Below are 19,742 nucleotides of genomic sequence, written 5' to 3'. Positions count from 1 at the left end.
TTTGAGTTTCAATCAAGTCTGTTTTATGACATCTTTCAGTCTATTGGTGTCTAAACAGGTGGTTTGTGCAATATTTACATTCAACACAGGAATGGTTGCAGACACCTGACACAGATCTTTGTAGTCCTGAAGTTGTTTTCCATGGCACTCTATATAACAACTTTTTTTCAATTGAATTTTATGGCATACTATATTATGCCTTTTGTATTCTTGTATTCTAATGTTTTTTTGTAACATACATTTTTTTCCGCTGCCCTGTAGTCCCAGTTTGCAGCTGATGGCCACTGGGGGGTTCTACTGGACCAGTTTGGTTAAGGCTACATGCAGAGACAAGAGAACAATACTCTGTATGTTATGTGTGTAATGTTCCCTCCAAAATGTCCGTGACACCATTTAGTCAAAGCTGCAGGCTGCAGCTGATCCATTCAGTTCTAAGCAGTTGTACTCAAAAGTAAAATAATGTCAATAATACCAATATGTAACTGATGAAATTTCTTAATAAAAAAATGACTGCTTTCTTTTTTATTTGAAGCTAACAGCTTGGTCTAGAAGAAAAGACCATATTGTAGAGTTTATGTACTGTTATTCATACAAACCGGGTTGTAAACTGAGATAATACGTTTACCTGTCTGCTCATTCCCCCTCATACAATATAATAATAGATTCAGACACAAAAACACTCCCTATTGCTGGAGGTTTTTGTTTTTTTCTTAGGTGCTATTTTTGCCATTTGTTCAATCATGTTATGTCAATCTCTCGGGTTAAAGGACACGAGATTGCCAAAACTGCAGACGATGAGACATCTCATCCTAGAACGCGGACACAGCAGCGGATATCCCGGTTCCAAGGACAGGAAGACTGCTCTTCCTCTACCCACCCCCTCTGACATTGACATACGCATACAAACAATCTGTGGCATTGTTAATGACAAAACCACCCGTTGATTTTTTTTTTACCCACTGTTGCCATTGAGTCTTTGATCATTTTTCTTGTACAAACAGCTAAAATGCCCTTTTTCTGTCCGGGGAGAACATATCTACCCTTGTGATGAAATAGTAAATAAACAAAATGAAAGCTTCATATGAAAATACTCCCACTTTGTCTCCCTTTGAACTGAGGCTCTTTGGTTTCTTATCAGTCCCATGATAGACTCTTTTCCCCCACCAAATTAGCCAATACACACACACACCCTCCCTACCCCCCACAATCCTCATTTCCTTATGTTTTCTGAAAGCGGAGCTGTTTTTCATCACAAGGTCAAGGGGCCAATCTTAAGTAACTCTGGCTTGCCCTTCTACTTCTTACCTCAGAGCTTTGTGCTTTTGCAGTAGTTGAGTGGTGCTCTCTTATTGTCCACACCCTCCTTAGCCGTAGTGCAGTATATTATGATGCAGTGTAGCATGGCCTGCCTCTTGTATTACAGGATAAAATCCACAAAATGGGGTTACTGGCAGTTTTTTTTGTTTATATTTAAACAAATATTACATTCATATTTTTGCACAAACAGCAAAATTAAACCAACTCCGTTGTTCTGGATTTTGAAACACACCGTATCAGTTCTTGACAGGGGAGAAGAGAAAGTGCTCGGTGAGGGTGTAAAGTGTTGAGGGTTGGGCAGCATAACCCGACTCCTCTAACCTATCCAAATAAACACTCTTCCTCCCTCCCCCAAGTTTCAGGGGTTATCACATAAACCCCCACAATGCCCCCTGCCCAGACACCAAGAGGAGCCGTTAACACAGCCCAGCCTGCTTTTCTGTGCGAGGCAACACAGGATACACACACACACATATGCATACACGCGTAAGCACTCACGCATTCAATCATATCTCACACTGGAGTCGGAGTGAGGAAACAGAATGTCAGGGAAGGAAGCGCTGAAGCCAGTGGGAAAGCCAAAATTGCCTCGGGTCCACGGAGTTCTTTTTTTATCCACTTTACCGGAGGTCTGAAGAAGTCTGGATTTATAAAAGTAAACAAAAAAAATTGTTGGAATCTTTGGAAATCGGCCAGCTCATAAACAGATTTTAGATTAGTAGAAGTAGTAGAAACGTCCCTTGGATCCCACTCTCAGGGTCTGGATTTCTAAGCAGAAGGAAATTCTTGAAATTCTCTTTGTCTCGGACCACTCACCGGTCTCAAGGTATTCTCAAGGAGTCTCATCATCTGCGTCCACCAAAGTGCTGCAGGGACGCACATCCTGAAGCAACATTGAAGTGAGTACAACAAAGGCATTGCTTTTTAAACTCAAAAGTATGTTTGAAAAAACAGAAAATCGACAATCCTGCCCTAATAAGAGGGCTCGGTTTACTTAGGGTGCGCAGTACGTTATTGTAAGAGAAGTTTTCCTCAGTCATTTTATTCTTGGGATTATAAAGACTTATTTTTGATATCTGAAATTCATCAATCCAATCAAACAATCCAAGCCAGTGGTTGAGCTGCTCGTTGATCCTAAAGAAGGCAGACTTTGCTTCGCTAACAAACAGAACATATTACAAATAAGAAGAAGTTTAAAAATGTTCTTTCTGCTCTTCAGGATTGTTGCCGAACATATAAATGAGCAGGACACCTTTAAAATGAGATAGTATTGCTATTTATGCAATCTAGCAAACAATAAACCATCACAAAATACACAAATTGTAAAAACAAGAAATGAGCAAGAATCCTGTTATATTTTTCCTTTAAGGAGCAGAAGAAGGTGATCTGAAAATGGAAGTAGATTCAATGAATTAATGAAACCGTAACTAGAATACTTGAAATTAAATTAAAGAAATTTTTCTGATAAATGAAATATTGCTTAATACAGCCATGTGTTCCATGGTAATTGTCATAATATCAGTAGCTGCTAACACACTTAAGAGCAGAAGGAAATGGATTGTGGGAATCTTACTTACTGAGCTTGAAAAATAAAGATGAATGGGGAAAAGACATGGAAATAAAAGCAAGTATGTTACCATACTGTGCCATATCAAAAAAAGTTGTAGTACAGTATTTGCACTTCAAAGTGTTTTTTTTTTATGACTTATTAGTGATTAGAGGTATTTTTTCTGTTTTCCAGCTGTTCCTGGCTCATTGTTCTGGGTGGGGATTGGAGGTGGGGTCGGTGGAGCTCCATTTCCTTGCACTTAGAGGTGGGGATTTATCTATGTTGACTTTCCACCTCTCACCACATATCAAAATACTTAAGAATTCAGGGTGTACGGGGAAGAGAAGAAAGTAGTACAACAGAAATACATACAGACACTTTTATACATATGTTTTTTCAATGAAGTTCTGAGGTTTAAAATACTTCGGGTCACATTAAACTCAGAAGAATAGTATGATAAAAAATAGTTACATGTTATTGACCTAAAACTGTTTTTCTGTCCTGCTGCAGAGACCACAGCAAAAGATGAGTCTTTCACGGAACGGAACGCTGGAGAAGACGGTATCTGAGCAGGCCCTTTCTGAGGGGCGCTCCCCCTCCAGGGTGGGGTCAGGAGTCGTGGTGCCACCTCCGTACTCTCTGGGCGGCAGCGAAGACGCTGACGCCCCTTTAGAGTTAAGGGGCTCTCTGGACTGCTGGGCGTGCTCTGTGCTGGTCACTGCACAGAATCTAATCATTGCACTGATCAATGGCGGGCTGGCCAGCATCATTTTTGGCACCATCCTCACCCCCGCCCTTGCCATGATCATTTTTGGCTTCCTCTGCCACTCTACGGTGACTATCTTTTGTGTTTGTTTGTTTTTTCTAACTGGGAAGGAGAAGGATTGAAAAGTAGCAGGTCACACTAGTGCTGTGTCCGAGTCCAAGCATGCTGATAATAAATGAAAAGTGACACATGAAACTATCATTTCGTGTGCATGTGCGTGCCCCCCTCCTCCCCCATACATGAACTCATCCGTTTCCCCCCCACCTCTGGCCCTCCAGGTGCAGCCCCACGGCACATCTCTGTACTGCTCAGACGTGCTGGATGACGCCGGCTGCGTGGCTCTGCTGGTTGTGGGATTTCTGCTGCTCACCCCTCTGCTGGTCCTGGCCCTCGCTGCCTACTGTCGCCTGGCGCGCCACCTTCAGCTCGGAATGTGCTTCATTCCCTACAGCCGGGCGGTCTACAAGAACCTTCCTGCCTCACGCCACCGAAGGGCTGATGCAGGAGGCTGCTGTGGCCAGCAGGGCACTTCAGAGAGGAAGGGGAAGGGTAGCGTGTGGGTTTAGGAGAGGAGGGGGGGATTTTATATGATTGTAATTTGTATTTCTTTTTTTACGATGAGAGTTGGGTTGTTTGAGTCTGGGTATGTTCTATGCAAAATACCACAGCTTTCTCTAAAGAATTTGTAGACGGCCAACATATTTCAGAATTTACTGTGATTGTTTGAAAGTCCACATGGTTTTCTACACGCAATTTCAAAGCTTTGATTGTATTTTATACCTTCTTTTAACAATAAAATGTCACTTGACACACTAAATTGTTTTATGGAGAGAATAGCAAACTGACACTGAAGGGACTTTAAACTTAATTTACGAAAGAATTATGAAGTTTAAATGACTAAAGAAGTGAACTGAGTAGGGTAAAGAGATGCAAGATTTGTGTCCCACACAAACCCTAATTTGCATCGGGGAAAAAAATTATTGAATAGGCCAAGATCACATTAGTGTTACAGCCGGACCCAAAGGCTGCAAAAAGGTAGACAAGTACAAGAATAACAGAAAGAAAGAAATGGTCTAAGTGGTAAATCTATATTGCTTTAACCACCACAGGATTAACTGTGGTTCATCAGCTGATCTTCATCCTGATGGACAGAGATGGACCAGCAAAGAAGACACTGACACCTAGTGGGATGGAGGGGACGTAACTCCCGCCGCCATAAAAGTGGTGGTCCTTCGAAGAATACCAACGTACTCCAGTGATAATATTCAAAGCCACAAGCACATTTTAAACAACCCCATACATGTTTTTACTTTAGATAAATATAAAACTAGATTCATCAACACATAACATAAACTAAACACAACAAGCATGGAGAGTTTGCAATCAGTCATGTCTGCAGATATGTATAAATGTGTGTCGCTGAACAGCAGCCGTGTGGGGCACGGATGAGGGGTCTGTGTTGAGGTGGTAAGTCTTTGAAGCTTAAACCAAACTAAGTCATGGTGTTGCTCATCAACTAATCAACAGAGAAAAGTGCAGCAGACAGGACACAGACCCTAAGAGAAAAGGGGAGGGGAGGAGGGGGGGGGGTTGTAACAATAGCATGTCAAAGAAATACCTACCATAGTATTCTAAAGAATACATTAAAATGTCATTTCAAAGCACATTTTAAACATATAATAAATAATGTATGTTTTAAAAAGCAAAAGACATTATACAATATTTGAAGTCCTTGTATACACGTCAAAAATAGTGATAGAATGGCATGGAGAATAAAGGCATAAAAGTTCTAGGACTCAAAAAAGTTAGAGAAAGAGAATATTATTGCACATTAATAAAATGTGCCGAAAGAGTCAAAACAATTCAAAGAATCGTATGTTAAATGAAGTCATGGAGGAAGTCAGGTCAAAAAGATAAAGTTCAAAGTAAAAATTGAAACATAATTAAATAGTAAATAAAAATATATTTAAAAAGTTATGGTACAGTATGTAAAAAATCTTCTTGCAGTCTTTTTTGAGAAAAATAGCACAGTAAAGTATGAGGGACAAGGTAATAAAATGTCAATAAAGAGCAACACATTATGTAACAATAATACATTACACTATTACTGTACTGCATACAATTGTATAAATATTGGTAAAAAAAAGTCACACCATATCCAGAACAAATGTTATAAAAATCATATTGTGTTGAATGTCAAAGAAATGTCAGAATAATATTATAAAGCGAGGTAGTGGGCAGCTACATAATTTGTCCATTTTGCAGGGGCGAAACGAGGTAAAGAGTCATTACATAACAATAAATCTGGCATATAGTAAGCAAAAGGTAGTATAGTATGACAAAAAGTCATGTCAATAATATTATTTGTAAAAAAGTGTAGTATACACAAAAACAAGTCATAAAAATTCAAAAGTATAGTATGATCAAAGAAATATAACATAATAATAATTGAGAAAATATAACATATTACAATATCAGTTGAATAATGATCTTAATCTCACTTATCTTTCTTACTCATCATATTTTTTTTTTATAGATATTTATGTTCAGCCGTATACATTACGTATATTGTTTGGTCCTTTGTGTTTGTTCAAGGGTATTTGAAATAATATTTATGTGGCTACAGATAGCAGAACCTGACACATTGTGGGTAGACTAGATTAGTGGTCGAGTCATATCAAAGGATTTAAAATAATTTAAAACCAAACAACAAACAAAAATAGGATTAGCAATAATTTAACTAAAGTGCTATTACACTTTAAATCCACTAGTCGGAAACAAAGACAGTTGAGCTGAGATTCAGTTCTGAGTTCTGAAAAAGAATGCTACCAGACCATATGAAAGAGATACAAAAACCTTTATTGATATATAAATTACAAACATTAGGTTTGGCAGTTGTTTGAATAAAATAATTTTTATTCTTTTAAATTGGTGGATTAAACTGAAGGGAAATTCTTACTGTAATATTGTGCATTAATAGATTTTTACTTCACAGTGTGATTTCTGCCATCATATGTCATCTGAATTTCCCAGCCTTGAAAGTTGTGCGGGGTTAACAGGGTTGTTGGCTGACATTCATTAATAATCTTTCATGTTGGGCTTTATATGGAGCTGTGAATGCACCAGGTTTCAGGGTGCCACGTCCTTCTTCATCCACCTGTCCCATGATAATGTAATCGGCACCTAAAAGAACGGAAGAGCAACCAGAAATAGTGATTTGTATATATACCTTTGAGTGAATGGACATACTAATACTCTGTGGTGTATGTGTATGTAAATCCAAGATACCTTTGCTGAGAAACGGGCAGTTCCTGCACTGTGACACGAGCTTAACAGACACAGTCTCTCCGACCGGGGTCATTGTTAGTCCTCCTGCTTTGTAGACCCTAATGAGGGTGATGCCGATACGAAAAGTACCTTGTTGGCGGGCAAGAGAGGTCACCTTACCAGTGATCACTGCGAGAAAGAAGAGCTCAGTGAGAACACAGCATTGTATTAGTTACTTGTTGCATCACGCAAATGGGGATGAAACTCACCAAATCCACTGGCACAGAAACTGGACTGGATTTTTCCATCTCTTTTACATGCTTTGGCACAAACGGGGTTTTGAGGGACTAAAAACACAAATAATGCCAAACAAATGAACATTAGATACACTTCTTCCACACATTGAAACGCAAGTGTAGCCTGCAGATAGCTTCACCCACCAGGCTTCTTCCCATTTGGCGTAGTGACAGGTGGCCTCCTGTCCTGGCCTGTGGTGCCCTGTCCACGGCCTCTCGTGGGTTTGACAGGTTTTGGTTTCATGGTGGGCTCAGGTGGCACATATTTGGCAGTGGGGGCCGGTGGCTTTATGGTGGCGGCAGGTAGGGCTGCAGGTTTTGAGGGGATGGACCCTGTACCGGCTGCTGAGTTGAATGTCAGTATCTGAGGAGCACCTGGCACGCTGGTATAGTGGGCGAGGAATCCATCGGACGTCACACTTGAGTCGGACACAAACTGGACGATCAGCACGTTGCCACTGCTGGTGATCGGCCTGCAAAGAAGACAAGATGAGGTGAAAAATGTAAAAAAAAAACTGTCAATTTTAAAATAAGTTTAGAGGCAAACTAAGACCTTCATGGATCTCTGAAACTTACTGTGGGGCCTGATCGCCACAGTATTTCCCGATTAGGCTTGTATCATCTCCTCCACCGTTAAAGAATGCAACATAGTCGAACCGACAATACGTGTCAGTCTCCAAGACAAACTTGTCGAACTTCACCTGAATTACCTGGTTCCCAAACAGAAAGAAAAATATCATGTCAACCAATCACTTAAACTGTTTATTTCTATGTTGGGGGCGTTGAGACTTGAAAATGTTTCCGGTCGGGGAGTGGGTGGGCTGCCGACCATTCCAGGGTCCACAATGACGAGCCAGGAGCAGCTGGTCGATGCAGGGTATTTGTTGTCAGGCCAGTTGGGCGTCTTGATCTCACCCTGAGCTTTTGTCATCTTTGACCCACAGAACTGCTGGTCTGAAACAAATCGGTCACACAGAATAATTAATAAAAAAATAAGACAAACCAACATTTTTACTTTAAAGTCAAAGATCAAAAGAGTCAAAAGTATACTTAAAGGAAATACTCACAGGCCTGTGCACCTTTCTCCCACTTATAGTATCAGTTTTTACGTGTACAATTAACCTGCTCCTTTGGGCTTTTGTATTATTTAACAACAGCAGAAATTACAGAGCTAAGAGTAAATCCAAAACTTATAGGTTACATTTGTTCCCCCCCTCCCATTGGGCACTAATGCGTTACTCCGAGTGAAGCACAGGCGCTCCTTTGCTGCGTGACAACAGTAAGCCCATCCAGGATGAACATATTTGTCTACGTGATATGAAATGTCATTTAAAAATAACATACCATCGACATACGGTTTGGCTCCACTGAAATACGCCAAAAACCCTTTGCCCTGCGTCGCTTCATCTGACACCATCTCCAGCGTAATGGTGTTTGTGGTAGAAATGAGAGAACCGGGCCGACGAGTTCCACAGAGGCGATTTAGTTTTTGCATCTGGTTGGATTGACCGTTGTAGACGTCCAGATAGTCGTACCGGCATCGGGGGTCAGTCTCCAGGTCAAAAGCGCGGAAAGAGAGCATGACCACGTTTCCCTCCGGGACCTGGAGACCCAGAGAAGTGGAAATGAGTCAGACACCGAGGCAGGAGTCAGCATGAAGACGGGTCACAGGGAGAGTGACTCACGGTGATACGCCAGGTACATTTGCTGTTGGGTTTGTAGAATCTTGGGAAGCCCTCACTGCCAACGAAGCCAGAGTCTGTAACCAGATCACCTCCACAGCGGAACACAGGCCTGCGAAGAAGAAGACAATGGGGGATAGAATATGATGGAATAAAACTATTCAAGGTCAATGAGTGAATGGAATTGAATTAATACTAGTGCAGGACTCTCTCAACTCTCAACAAAGGTTTAGACTGAGCCAGCTAACAGGAGCTAGCTGGCTAATTTTGATAGTTTACAAATCAAATGACAATCTACACTCTTCCCCAAAAAACCTTGTTAGCGCATTACTGCGGTGGATAACATGAAGATCCACATACAGTGTTGAAAGACGTTATGCCACAGCCTATGACTGATTATTGTGAAAGAAGTATTGAAATTAAATGAAAGTGAAATGAATCCCTCTGGATGTCATGGTGTAAAAATGTTGGAAGGGGCAGGGGGGCTGTTTGAAGAAAAAAGTTCCGTAGTTTCTTTTTTTTAGTTATAGCTGACAAGTATATTTTACAGCTGATATACTATTCCAACACATTCTTCAGATATCCTCCATTCTGAAGAAGTAAACATACTCCACATAAATACCTGTAGTGGCTATTTGTCCATAAACTTAAACAAAAACAAATAATAACAAACTTCTCAAATGGCCACTCGAGGCTACGTCATGGTTAGGCTTTACGCAGGTTCAGAGGTACCAAAGCAAAGTAATGTCCATAACAAGATTGAGTTTGAGGCGGTTTATTCACACACATAAGCAAGCTCACAGACATTTCTGCTGCCTCTCTCACGCTGGTAAAAAACCATATGCCCTCGTGCCTGAAGTACCTCCCACCTTGACCTACTTATGCAAATGAACATAACACCATGTGACCAATAAACGACAATACGAGTAAAGCATAAATACAAAATACACCAAATTAACTTTAACAGGAAAAGAAAAAGAAATAAGTAAGGCTATAAATTAACTTAAACCCAAAATAAACAAAAATAAAAATATAGCTCCAACAACCCAGCCCCTAATTGTAACGGTACTTTACCCACAATTAACCTTAGCTTTAACACAAAGGAGCTATTTTCTAATTGTAGCTTAAGCATTAAACTGGAATCTTCACATCTTCGGATTCTCCATATCTGAAAGAAACAAACAGATGGAAGACAGAGATAGGAGAAAGAATGAGTTGTATAGTCAATTATTAGCCTCCAAGAGAAGACAGAGCTTGGTTATTGGTCTGTCCAGGACGCTGATCTTCGTTTGGACCTTCACAGAGCGAACCAGTCCTCGGGAGTCAGCTATGGCGCTTAGCACTCTGCCCATCATCCATGAGCCTCTTGGAGCTGTGGCATCAGCGATTACGACAATATCTCCTGGAATAAAGTTTCTCTTTTGCTTCGTCCATTTTTGCCTTTCTTGCATTACAAGCAAATACTCCGCTGTCCATCTTTTCCAGAAAAGCTCCGCAACGTACTGCACTTGCCTCCATCTCCTCTTAATGTACAGATCAGATTTCTCAAACAGACCTAATGGCAGAATGGGCTTGCCTTTTAACAGGAGAATGTGATTTGGAGTAAGCGCTTCTAAATCATTGGGATCTTCTGAAGCCTTAGTTATTGGCCGGTCATTGAGTATCGCCTCCACCTCGCAAAACAGCGTTTGCAGGCCTTCCTCGTCCAGCAGTTGATGTCCAATAACAGAGGTAAGTACACTGCGCACAGAGCGAATCAGACGCTCCCAAACGCCACCTTGGTGAGATGCAGCTGGGGTGTTAAAACTCCACGTCATTCCTTCCTGCACAAAAGTCCTTTCAATTTTAGAGTGATTTAAAGCGGCCAATGCCTGCCTCAGTTCCTTCTTCGCACCAACAAAATTTGTGCCATTATCTGACCTTATACTTGTCACAGGTCCCCTTCTGCAGATAAATCTTCGCACAGCATTAATGCAGGAGTCTGTGTCGAGGGAGTGTGCCACCTCAAGGTGTACTGCGCGGCTACTCATACAGGTAAATATCACTCCATATCGCTTCAGCACAGTTCTCCCTCTCCTCACCTCCAATGGTCCAAAATAGTCCACTCCCGCATTTGTAAAGGGTGCGTTATCAGGCACAACTCGTTCCTCCGGTAAGTCGGACATCTTCTGTTCTCCAAGCTTTCCTCTGTACCTTCTGCACACTGTACATTGTGAGAGAATCTTCCTGGCCGCAGAGTTGGCATTTATGATCCAATACTTCTGTCTCAATCTGTGCAGCATGTAATTGCGTCCAGCATGTCCAAGTTGGCAATGGATGTAACGCAATATGAGCTGGGAAACATGCAAATCCTTTGACAGAATCACAGGATGCTTTACCTCCCACGGCAGAACAGACTTAAACAGACGTCCACCAACTCTGAGGATGCCATCTTCGATGAAGGGGTCGAGGCGATACAGAGGACTGTCTTTAAAAACAGTCTTTGGGTCATGTTTTAGTGAGGAAATTTCAGTACTGAATCTTTGGTTTTGCGCAAACTGAATTATTGCCTTTTCGGCTTCCTCCAACCGCTCTGGTGTCAAGTTGGATTTTCCAAGTGCGGCTTTGAATTTTTTAATCTCCTTTTCCACATTCTCATTCTGGTTGACCACATATTCTTTTCTCTTTCGGCTCAAAAGTAAAAGTCTTTCTTTAAGCTCCAACAGCCAGGCCACTGATGTTTTAAGCTTTCTCCAGGATGAAAAATAGTGAATGAGCTGACTGAGGGGATCGTCACTGTGTATTGTAACAGCATTCACCTTAAGTTCCCTTTTCACCTCTGCATCATCCGATGGAATGGAAGAGGCGTCCAAGTCGAGTTTCGGCCATCTGGTGGGGGGCAAGTGCAAAAAGTCCGGTCCTTTTAGCCATTTTCCTTTTCCAAACTCCTGAGCTCTTAGTCCTCGAGAAGCTTCATCTGCAGGATTGTCTTTGGTGTTTACATACCTCCACTGATCTTTGTCTGTGGATTCTCTTATGGTGCTGACACGATTGGCAACATATGTGTGAAAGCGCTTTGTTTCATTAAAGATGTACTTGAGAACAGTAGTGCTATCGGTCCAAAAGAATGACCTTTGCAATGGCAACTGTAGCTCTTTCAACAGCATTGTGTTCACTCGAACAGCAAGCACAGCTGCAGCAAGCTCAAGGCGTGGAATGGTTAGTTGCTTTAGAGGAGCGACACGAGCTTTGCCTGTGATAAATGAAACATGCACATTGTCAGTGCTCTCCAATCTCAAGTATGAAACAGTGCCATATCCTATTTGACTAGCATCTGAAAAATGATGCAGTTCTGCTTTCAATTGTGTTCCAAAGTTTTTGGGTTTAATGCACCGTTCCACTTTAAATCCACTCATATGTTGAAGTTCAGAGAGCCACTCAGACCAATGTTCAGAGACATCACAGGGAACTGGCTCATCCCATTTGAAGTTCATTCTGCACAGCTCCTGTAACAGTAACTTGGCAGGGATTATGAAAGGAGACAAAAAACCCAGCGGGTCGTAAAGAGAGCTCACCACAGAAAGGATGCCCCTCCTAGTGTGTGGACGTTCCTGCACTGCAGTCCTGAAGCTGAACGTATCTCCTTGAACACACCATTGCATCCCCAGAGCTCTTTCCATAGGGAGTTGATCCCTGTCCAAATCCATGTTCTCCAAACCCACTGCTCTGATGTTGCTAGGAATAAGTGCAAACACATTTGAGTTATTTGTGACCCACTTTTGGAGATGGAAGCCACCTTTTTTACAGAGAGATGTTAATCCATTTATGAGCTTCACTGCATCTTCCTCTGTCACAGTGGACTTAAGACAGTCGTCCACGTAGAAATTTGTCTTGACTGTACGAAGGACATCGGGTGAATATTGCAGTGCATTATCCTCAGCAGTTCTCCTCAGTGCATAGTTTGAGCAGCTTGGAGAGGATACAGCTCCAAACAAATGCACGCACATCCTGTATTCCTCTGGCTCCGCTGTAGCGTCTCCATTGGGCCACCAGAGAAAGCGCAAGAAGTTAACGTGCTTATATGGCACCCGGACCTGATGGAACATGGCGTTGATATCAGCCATAACAGCGATGGGCTCTTCTCTAAACCGAAGAAGGACACCAATTAGCGTGTTAGTGAAGTCTGGGCCCTGCAAGAGCTGACTGTTCAATGATGTACCTTTGTAGGTACAGCCGCAATCAAACACAACACGCAAATTTCCTTTGGTTGGATGATGTACACCATGGTGGGGAATGTACCACACCTTTCCTTGTTCCAGAGTGGGCTCATTTGTGGGAACCTTTTCTGCATATCCTTGCTCTAACATGTTGTTAAGGAAATCAACGTATTGAGCCTTGAATGAACTATTTCTATTAAATCTCCTCTTCAGGCTTTGGAGTCTTTGTAGTGCAATGCAGCGATTATTTGGCAAAACAGGATCGTCAATTCTGAAAGGTAAGTCAATGTAATAATGTTCATTGTTAAGCACTGTCGTACTCTCCACAATTTTCATGAATTTAATGTCTTCTCTTGACATCTCAAGTTGTTCATCACTTGTTCTTTCAGTAAAGTCATGATTATACTGTTGCATCAACATACTTTCCAAGTGTTCCACAGATATGTGATTAGCAGTTACAACAATGCATCCTGATTTGACACCAGTACCTTCAGAGTTTCCAGCACGAAGAGGCCCGTTTATGACCCAGCCAACTCTGGTCCTCACTGCATACGGTCCACCACATTGACTATTTATCAGTTCCCATGGCTCCAAAACTTTAGGCGAGTCGGTTCCAATGAGCAAGTCTATATCTGCATCTACTTCATGTAGCCTAATGCTGCTCAAATACGCCCATTTGGCAACATCATCCTGACATGGCACATTGATTTTAGATACAGGCATTTTTGTTTGTGTCAGAACAGATGGTAGCTCAATAAAGTCATCGGTGTCAAATCCAGACACCTCCAGACCAGTTACTATAGTAGTGCTAATGGTTTTAGTCTGCCCCATTGTCCTCAACACTACATTACAGTTTTTTCCTGATACTCCCAGCCTTTCAGCCATACTTGTAGTACAGAAAGTCCCAGAGCTCCCAGGATCCAGGAAAGCATAAGTATGCACAACTTTATTACTTTTCCGACTTTTCACCTGCACAGCCACAATGGGAAAAACTGCAATATCCTCTTCACCAGCCCCAATATGACCACACGTCTGCTGCTTCCCGGATACAGTGCTCACAGTTTCTTTGGAGGTTATCCTTGTAGTATCCTCCTTCTCCACATGCAGGACAGATGGATGTTTCCTGTGACACACTTCACAATCCAACCGACCCCTACAGTCTTTGCTCGTGTGTCCATGTTTCAAGCACCCAAAACAAACGCCCTTCTCCTTTAGAAACTGAATCTTGTCCTGTTGTGTCTTTCTTCTAAACTGAAAGCATTTTTCCAGAGTGTGATTGGTAAGATAGCAGAACATACATTTGAGCTGGTTACTGTGAGCTGTCAAGTTTTCCATTTCTTTATGTCCATCCTTTGGTGCATTAATGCTGGTGGCAAATGTACCACTTTTCTTTTTCTGCTTAACTTGCATGGATAGCTTTGTATAGCTGGCTGGAGAAACATCATTAATATTTCCAAACAGAGGATCTGAAACAATTTTGACTTGTTTTTCAATGAAATTCACAAAATCAACATACACTGCTCTGCTTCCAGTTTGCTCCAGTATGTCACATGCCACATTTCTCCACTTTTCCCTCAGCTTGTATGGGAGTTTCATTAGGATTGTCCTGAGGTTAGCTGGCATGTCCAACTCCTTCATGTACTTTATATGATGTACTATGTTGGAGCAACCTCGAAGGAACAAAGCGAATGACTGCAGAGCGTTAACATCCTCAGGTTTTATTGAGGGCCAGTTGTTGATTTTGTCCATGTAAGCAGAAGAGATTTTATGTTCACTGCCAAAATGTTCAATCAAAAGCGCTTTTGCTCTTTGATAACCTGGTTCAGAGGGCATATGCTGACAACTTCTTACAATGTCTCTTGGTTGCCCCCTAGTGTACTGTTCTAGGAAGTACAGACAATCACTGAAATTTTGAGTTTTATCCTCAATGCAATTTTCAAAGGCTCTGAGAAAAGATTTGAAATACAGGGGATCACCATCAAATACAGGTATACTTCTCATAGGTAGAGCAGAGGCTGTGTTTTGTTGGACCAACAGCGCAGTTATTTCATTTTGACGCTGCATGATATTCAAAATGTCCGGAGAATTGGTGGGTTGATTATCGTCACAAACATCTTGCGAACCAAGTGATTGCGTACCTTGCCTTTGAAACACAGAAATGACATTAGGTATGGGTATTTGTTTTACAACATGTTTGGGTTGAACACCAACAGGGACAGAATTTAACAAGCGACTGGAGGTAGGTTCAGAGCTTTTATTGGTGGGCACATAGCGTTCAGCATTCGGATTTAGTTCATATGTCCCTTGAATTTCTGACCTTTTCAAGTAAGAATTCATGCCATCTGATGTTTGAGATGCACATCTTGACACTTTAGAGCCACACTTTGAGCTTACTTGCAGAACCTCCAATTTTGCATTTGTCACCTTTAATTCTGCCTCCAGAGCAAGTTGTTCCTTTTCTCTCCTTAAATGTTCCTTTTCTCTCCTTAAATGTTCCCGTTTCTTCCGTAATTCCTCTTGTTCAAGTCTTATTTGTTCCTCCTGCGCCTCCAAAGTGTGCTTTTGCTTTAGAGCAGCCATGCGCTCCTGTAATGCTGCTCTCTCTGCTTGCGCTAATATTTTTGCAGATGCACTGGATGAAATCCTTGACAATTTAGAGCCAGCCTTTGAACGCGCTGCAGAACCTTTATTGGATACACTGTCCTCAGGCCCAATATCAGTTTGATTATCAGGTGGTTCAATTGGAAGTTCATATGAATGGCCTGCATTTGATAACCAGCCTTTGACGTCATCAATAAAGCTTGAAAAACACTTCTCCTTTTGTTCAAAATATTTATCTTGTTTCTCCTTCTCATCCTGAGGTATGTCCAGTGACACAAATGATAAATGATGTTGTTTTGCCTCATCAACACATATTATTATTTGATCCAAAAGAGACTTGACTGCATCAATATTGTCTGCAGAATGCATCAACTTATCCATCTTATTCATGTACGATTTGGCTCGTTTGTATTGCATCGATCTCTTTTCCTGACACGTTTGCATAAAAAACATCATTCCTTTAGCAGTAAAACTTGTGCGTCTTCTTGTAGGAAGCGCCGTGTCGCTTTTGGCTTTAGATGCAACGTCAGACATTTTACCCTTTGTTGATGCCGGTCATGTACACCCACAGTTGTTTGCAAAGATTGAATACAGCACATACCTTGTGGAACTTTGTTTGTTGCGGTGGTTGCCTTTGTACACGGAGTTGAATGCACGCAGTAGCTGTTGTTGCGCGCGGCCGTGCGCGTTACCTGTGAAGGCTTTGGGCCTTTGCGAATTCAAATTGCAGCAAATAATATCCTCCACTCCGTAGTGCAGCTCCAGCGCTCCAGTAGCTTCACCGTTATCCAGTACGGTGTCCAGGGAAACTTTACACTGTCGGATGGGTCGTATTATTCGATGTTTGCACTGTATCCAGCCCACACCTCCGTCACTCCTAGGCCCTTTCCTTTGTTTGTCTCCCGCATCCAGGTGAGTAATCCACTTTCGAAACGGTAATCGAGCAAACGACAAGTCCAGTATCCACGTAAACCAACGATATATCCAGGGCGGGTTTTTTACTTATTGTAGTGGCTATTTGTCCATAAACTTAAACAAAAACAAATAATAACAAACTTCTCAAATGGCCACTCGAGGCTACGTCATGGTTAGGCTTTACGCAGGTTCAGAGGTACCAAAGCAAAGTAATGTCCATAACAAGATTGAGTTTGAGGCGGTTTATTCACACACATAAGCATGCTCACAGACATTTCTGCTGCCTCTCTCACGCTGGTAAAAAACCATATGCCCTCGTGCCTGAAGTACCTCCCACCTTGACCTACTTATGCAAATGAACATAACACCATGTGACCAATAAACGACAATACGAGTAAAGCATAAATACAAAATACACCAAATTAACTTTAACAGGAAAAGAAAAAGAAATAAGTAAGGCTATAAATTAACTTAAACCCAAAATAAACAAAAATAAAAATATAGCTCCAACAATACCACTGGAAGAAAAATACTAACTACAATGTCAGACAGCAGAACCCCAGCAAAGTCTAACGCTTGCTGATTAAAAGCCATGACGTCCAGAGATGGAGCCACGTTTTTCTAATTCGACCCCCATAGGCAGAAACGAAAGCATTAACATCTGTGGCGGCTCAGCCACTGCAGACTTCACTCCATGGGCCAAAAAAAACACGGGACAACTATCTGCCCAATCAAACAGTGAGCTGGAAAGAATTAGCTGAGACAGACAGGAAAGAATTCAGAGTATTTTAAGTCTTCAAGTTACAGGCTCTTGTGGGCTCAATTGGTTTTGTTCAAACTAGCAATGGAAGGCTCATCAAAGAGCGACGAAAATGAAGATTAGAATGGATCAAGCAGTCACATTTCTTGTCACAGACTTTGTCCTCACCTGGAGTAGTTGGTCTCCTGCGCCTTTGTCCATCCTAAAGTCAGAGACAGGAACAAGGAGAAACCCCAGATGCAGTCCGCATGCATCATGATGCACGTAAAACGAACAGTCTGTTGCAGAAGAGGGAGCTAGCAGCAGGCAGGAGCTGGCGGACGGGGAGGACGCTCGCTCTGGACGGGCGGGGAGAATCACTGAATGATGTAGAGGGGGAGGTGGGGGGGGGTGGAAGAAAGTGCTAGAACGGATGGAGAGACAGACAGAGGTGCTGAGAGGACAAGAGCGGTGACCAAAAGCCATGAGGGGGATGATGCGAGCGGGAAGGGAGGGAGGGAGGGAGCTGGAGGCTCTAATTAGAGCCAGATGTTTCCCCATAATAACGCTGGTTCTAAGATACGAAGGGAGACATCTAGGAAAGAGGTGCAGAGGGAGTGTCACAAGTTGTGTCTGAAGCTTTGTGCACATCTAACTGCAGCAGATGTCTCTGGTTCTCTGTATGGAGGAAACTTAAGTTGAAGAAGCATAAACTCAAGATAACATGGCCACTAAATCCATCAACACCCATTCTGAGTCGCTGGCTGATTACTAGGTTGCACAGGTGGGTGCAGGGCCTGGGGCTCTAACCACGGGACGTACCAGTCAACGAGTGTAAGGCCATAAATTCCAAAGCAATGTGGAAGACCTTCAATTTAACAAAACAGATTATTTTATTGATTTCTAGCTTTACAAAAAATACACACAGGATCCAAAAGTAGATCCATAAGGATTTAGACAAAGAAGTATAATAAAACTAATGATTTCTTTCTGCTTACCGTATTTCCCTGAGCCCCAGGGGCTCCTCAAGCTCCAAAGCATCTGCGTCAGAAGAGCGTTTACATGCCCCCGCAATCCACCGAGGCAAGAATAACACTTCAGTGGGGGGAGTGTTCTTTCAGTTTCAGGATTCACTGAAGAGCAAACCCTCTGGCCTACATTAATGAGGCCTCTGGAGGGGACGGTGTTTTCAACGATGCTGTCAAATATGCCACTTTTCCAGACCACAGAGCTGTAACGCCTTCATCAAATCCTGAAGCCCGCACACAAAAACACCAAGCAGCGTTAGCACAGAGATGTTGCGTCTCTGGGTACACGCAGTGGCACACGACTGCAAAAGTTTATTTTGACTTTTAAAAACGAACATCTAATAGTGAGCTGCGGATTTGAGCAGTCCATGGTCCTGCTGTGCTGTGCTGTGTTGACCCGAAGTCCTGATAAGAGGCAACAGAAATAGGAATGCAATGACGTGCAGAGTCTGCTGGGGGGGGCGACTGCGTCTGAGCGTCAACAACTGTGCAGCCGCCAGCATTACGGGTGGGAGTAACAGTGACCTTTGCACTTAGCAAGAAGCCAAGCCACGGGTGTAGGTTTCTGCAATCACTCCTGAAGAACCCTTCGAGTCGGACGTGCATTCCTTTTCCAGAGTCAGAGGGAATAGCAGTGGGGGAGTCGATGGGTGGGGGGCGCTGGGGGGGTAACAAGAGGGAGGGTCAGAGAAGTGGAACAATAAACTTGTCTCTGAGCAGACAGAGAGACAGTTTCACAGGGTGAAAAGTGTTTTTTGCGTGTTGCTGTTTTTCGGTCATGTTCATCTCACCCTGTGTTGTTATTATTATTATTACACTCCAGAGATAATATCTCAGATTCTTTACAACCTTGTACAATGTGGCACTGTGCGTGAGAGATGTAAAACAGAATGACTAACAAATGTGTGCAGTTGTGCGAGTCCATTTGGGACGGTGGCGGACCGAAAATGTTGATTTTCTTAACAATCATACAACAATCTGTTCTCTGCAATCTGAAATTTACTCTTCGCTGTTTAAAAAGAACAAAGATTGGATTAGAAAGGATGTCCGTGGAGATAACCTGAGACACCCGTAAAGAGCATTACAGATGGAGCAAAGCACGACTAAGTATGACACATTAACATTTGTCCCCACGTTCTGACAGAGCTCTCTAATACAGTACACTTCATTGTGCACTCCTTGGAAAAGTGCAATATTGTGTGCTCAGTGTGCTCACAATGTGCTAAAAAGATCATGGCACCTCATTTGGCTTCCACAGGGTTCCACAGGGTGCATTGAAGTGATTTCTTATAATAGGGAACATGGCACGAGCTGTAGATGCATCTGTTTGTCTAATAACAATTAAACTGGAAGAGTAAAGTATCGCATGGAAGCTGTGAGGTCTGC

The 19,742-nt window shown here is 42.3% G+C and overlaps 3 protein-coding genes across 7 annotated transcripts; 1 reads left to right on the top strand and 2 right to left on the bottom strand.

The window, feature by feature from the left end:
• Positions 1 to 1,518: 1,518 nt before the first annotated feature.
• Positions 1,519 to 4,449, top strand: tmem88a (transmembrane protein 88 a). Of its 2 annotated transcripts, XM_040181471.2 has the most exons (4): positions 2,157 to 2,216; positions 3,051 to 3,131; positions 3,377 to 3,700; positions 3,911 to 4,449. In XM_040181471.2, exons 3-4 carry the CDS (start codon positions 3,392 to 3,394, stop codon positions 4,196 to 4,198), a joined length of 597 nt encoding a protein of 198 aa, XP_040037405.2. In that variant the 5' UTR covers positions 2,157 to 2,216; positions 3,051 to 3,131; positions 3,377 to 3,391; the 3' UTR covers positions 4,199 to 4,449. The 2 variants fall into 2 exon arrangements, with proteins under 2 accessions (XP_040037404.2, XP_040037405.2); XM_040181470.2 differs by lacking the exon at positions 3,051 to 3,131 and having other exon boundaries at positions 1,519 to 2,216.
• A 2,021-nt stretch (positions 4,450 to 6,470) lies between these two features.
• pcolcea (procollagen C-endopeptidase enhancer a) lies at positions 6,471 to 18,793 on the bottom strand. Of its 4 annotated transcripts, none has more exons than XM_078107389.1 (10): positions 18,327 to 18,793; positions 17,518 to 17,752; positions 8,881 to 8,989; positions 8,540 to 8,798; positions 8,025 to 8,149; positions 7,772 to 7,905; positions 7,340 to 7,668; positions 7,169 to 7,246; positions 6,921 to 7,088; positions 6,471 to 6,815 (listed from the first exon to the last, which is right to left on the bottom strand). In XM_078107389.1, exons 2-10 carry the CDS (start codon positions 17,604 to 17,606, stop codon positions 6,685 to 6,687), a joined length of 1,422 nt encoding a protein of 473 aa, XP_077963515.1. In that variant the 5' UTR covers positions 17,607 to 17,752; positions 18,327 to 18,793; the 3' UTR covers positions 6,471 to 6,684. The 4 variants fall into 4 exon arrangements, with proteins under 4 accessions (XP_077963515.1, XP_077963519.1, XP_077963516.1 ...); XM_078107393.1 differs by having other exon boundaries at positions 17,518 to 17,687; positions 18,327 to 18,776; XM_078107390.1 differs by having other exon boundaries at positions 17,518 to 17,923; positions 18,327 to 18,751.
• LOC144410423 (uncharacterized) lies at positions 9,637 to 16,934 on the bottom strand. The gene is made up of 2 exons (XM_078107388.1): positions 16,276 to 16,934; positions 9,637 to 12,591 (listed from the first exon to the last, which is right to left on the bottom strand). The coding sequence occupies exon 2, from the start codon at positions 12,561 to 12,563 to the stop codon at positions 10,101 to 10,103; it is 2,463 nt and encodes an 820-aa protein (XP_077963514.1). The 5' UTR covers positions 12,564 to 12,591; positions 16,276 to 16,934; the 3' UTR covers positions 9,637 to 10,100.
• Positions 18,794 to 19,742: the final 949 nt, after the last annotated feature.

This window comes from Gasterosteus aculeatus, chromosome 7 (genome assembly GCF_964276395.1).
Source record: "Gasterosteus aculeatus chromosome 7, fGasAcu3.hap1.1, whole genome shotgun sequence".
Classification (NCBI taxonomy): domain Eukaryota; kingdom Metazoa; phylum Chordata; class Actinopteri; order Perciformes; family Gasterosteidae; genus Gasterosteus; species Gasterosteus aculeatus.
The sequence above is the reverse complement of the archived record's forward strand: the minus strand, read 5'-3'. Positions and strand labels throughout refer to the sequence as shown.

What these genes read in the sequence shown, in the direction of transcription:
- tmem88a (XM_040181470.2), top strand. Translation starts at nt 3,392, where the DNA reads ATGAGTCTTTCACGGAACGGAACGCTGGAGAAGACGGTATCTGAGCAG. An exon ending in GCTTCCTCTGCCACTCTACG is followed by an intron (nt 3,701 to 3,910) that starts GTGACTATCTTT and finishes CTGGCCCTCCAG; the next exon opens with GTGCAGCCCCACGGCACATC.
- LOC144410423 (XM_078107388.1), bottom strand. Translation starts at nt 12,563, where the DNA reads ATGGATTTGGACAGGGATCAACTCCCTATGGAAAGAGCTCTGGGGATG.
- pcolcea (XM_078107389.1), bottom strand. Translation starts at nt 17,606, where the DNA reads ATGATGCATGCGGACTGCATCTGGGGTTTCTCCTTGTTCCTGTCTCTG. An exon ending in TCATTGTGGACCCTGGAATG is followed by an intron (nt 7,906 to 8,024) that starts GTCGGCAGCCCA and finishes TTTGGGAACCAG; the next exon opens with GTAATTCAGGTGAAGTTCGA. An exon ending in GCCAAATGGGAAGAAGCCTG is followed by an intron (nt 7,247 to 7,339) that starts GTGGGTGAAGCT and finishes TTGTGTTTTTAG; the next exon opens with TCCCTCAAAACCCCGTTTGT.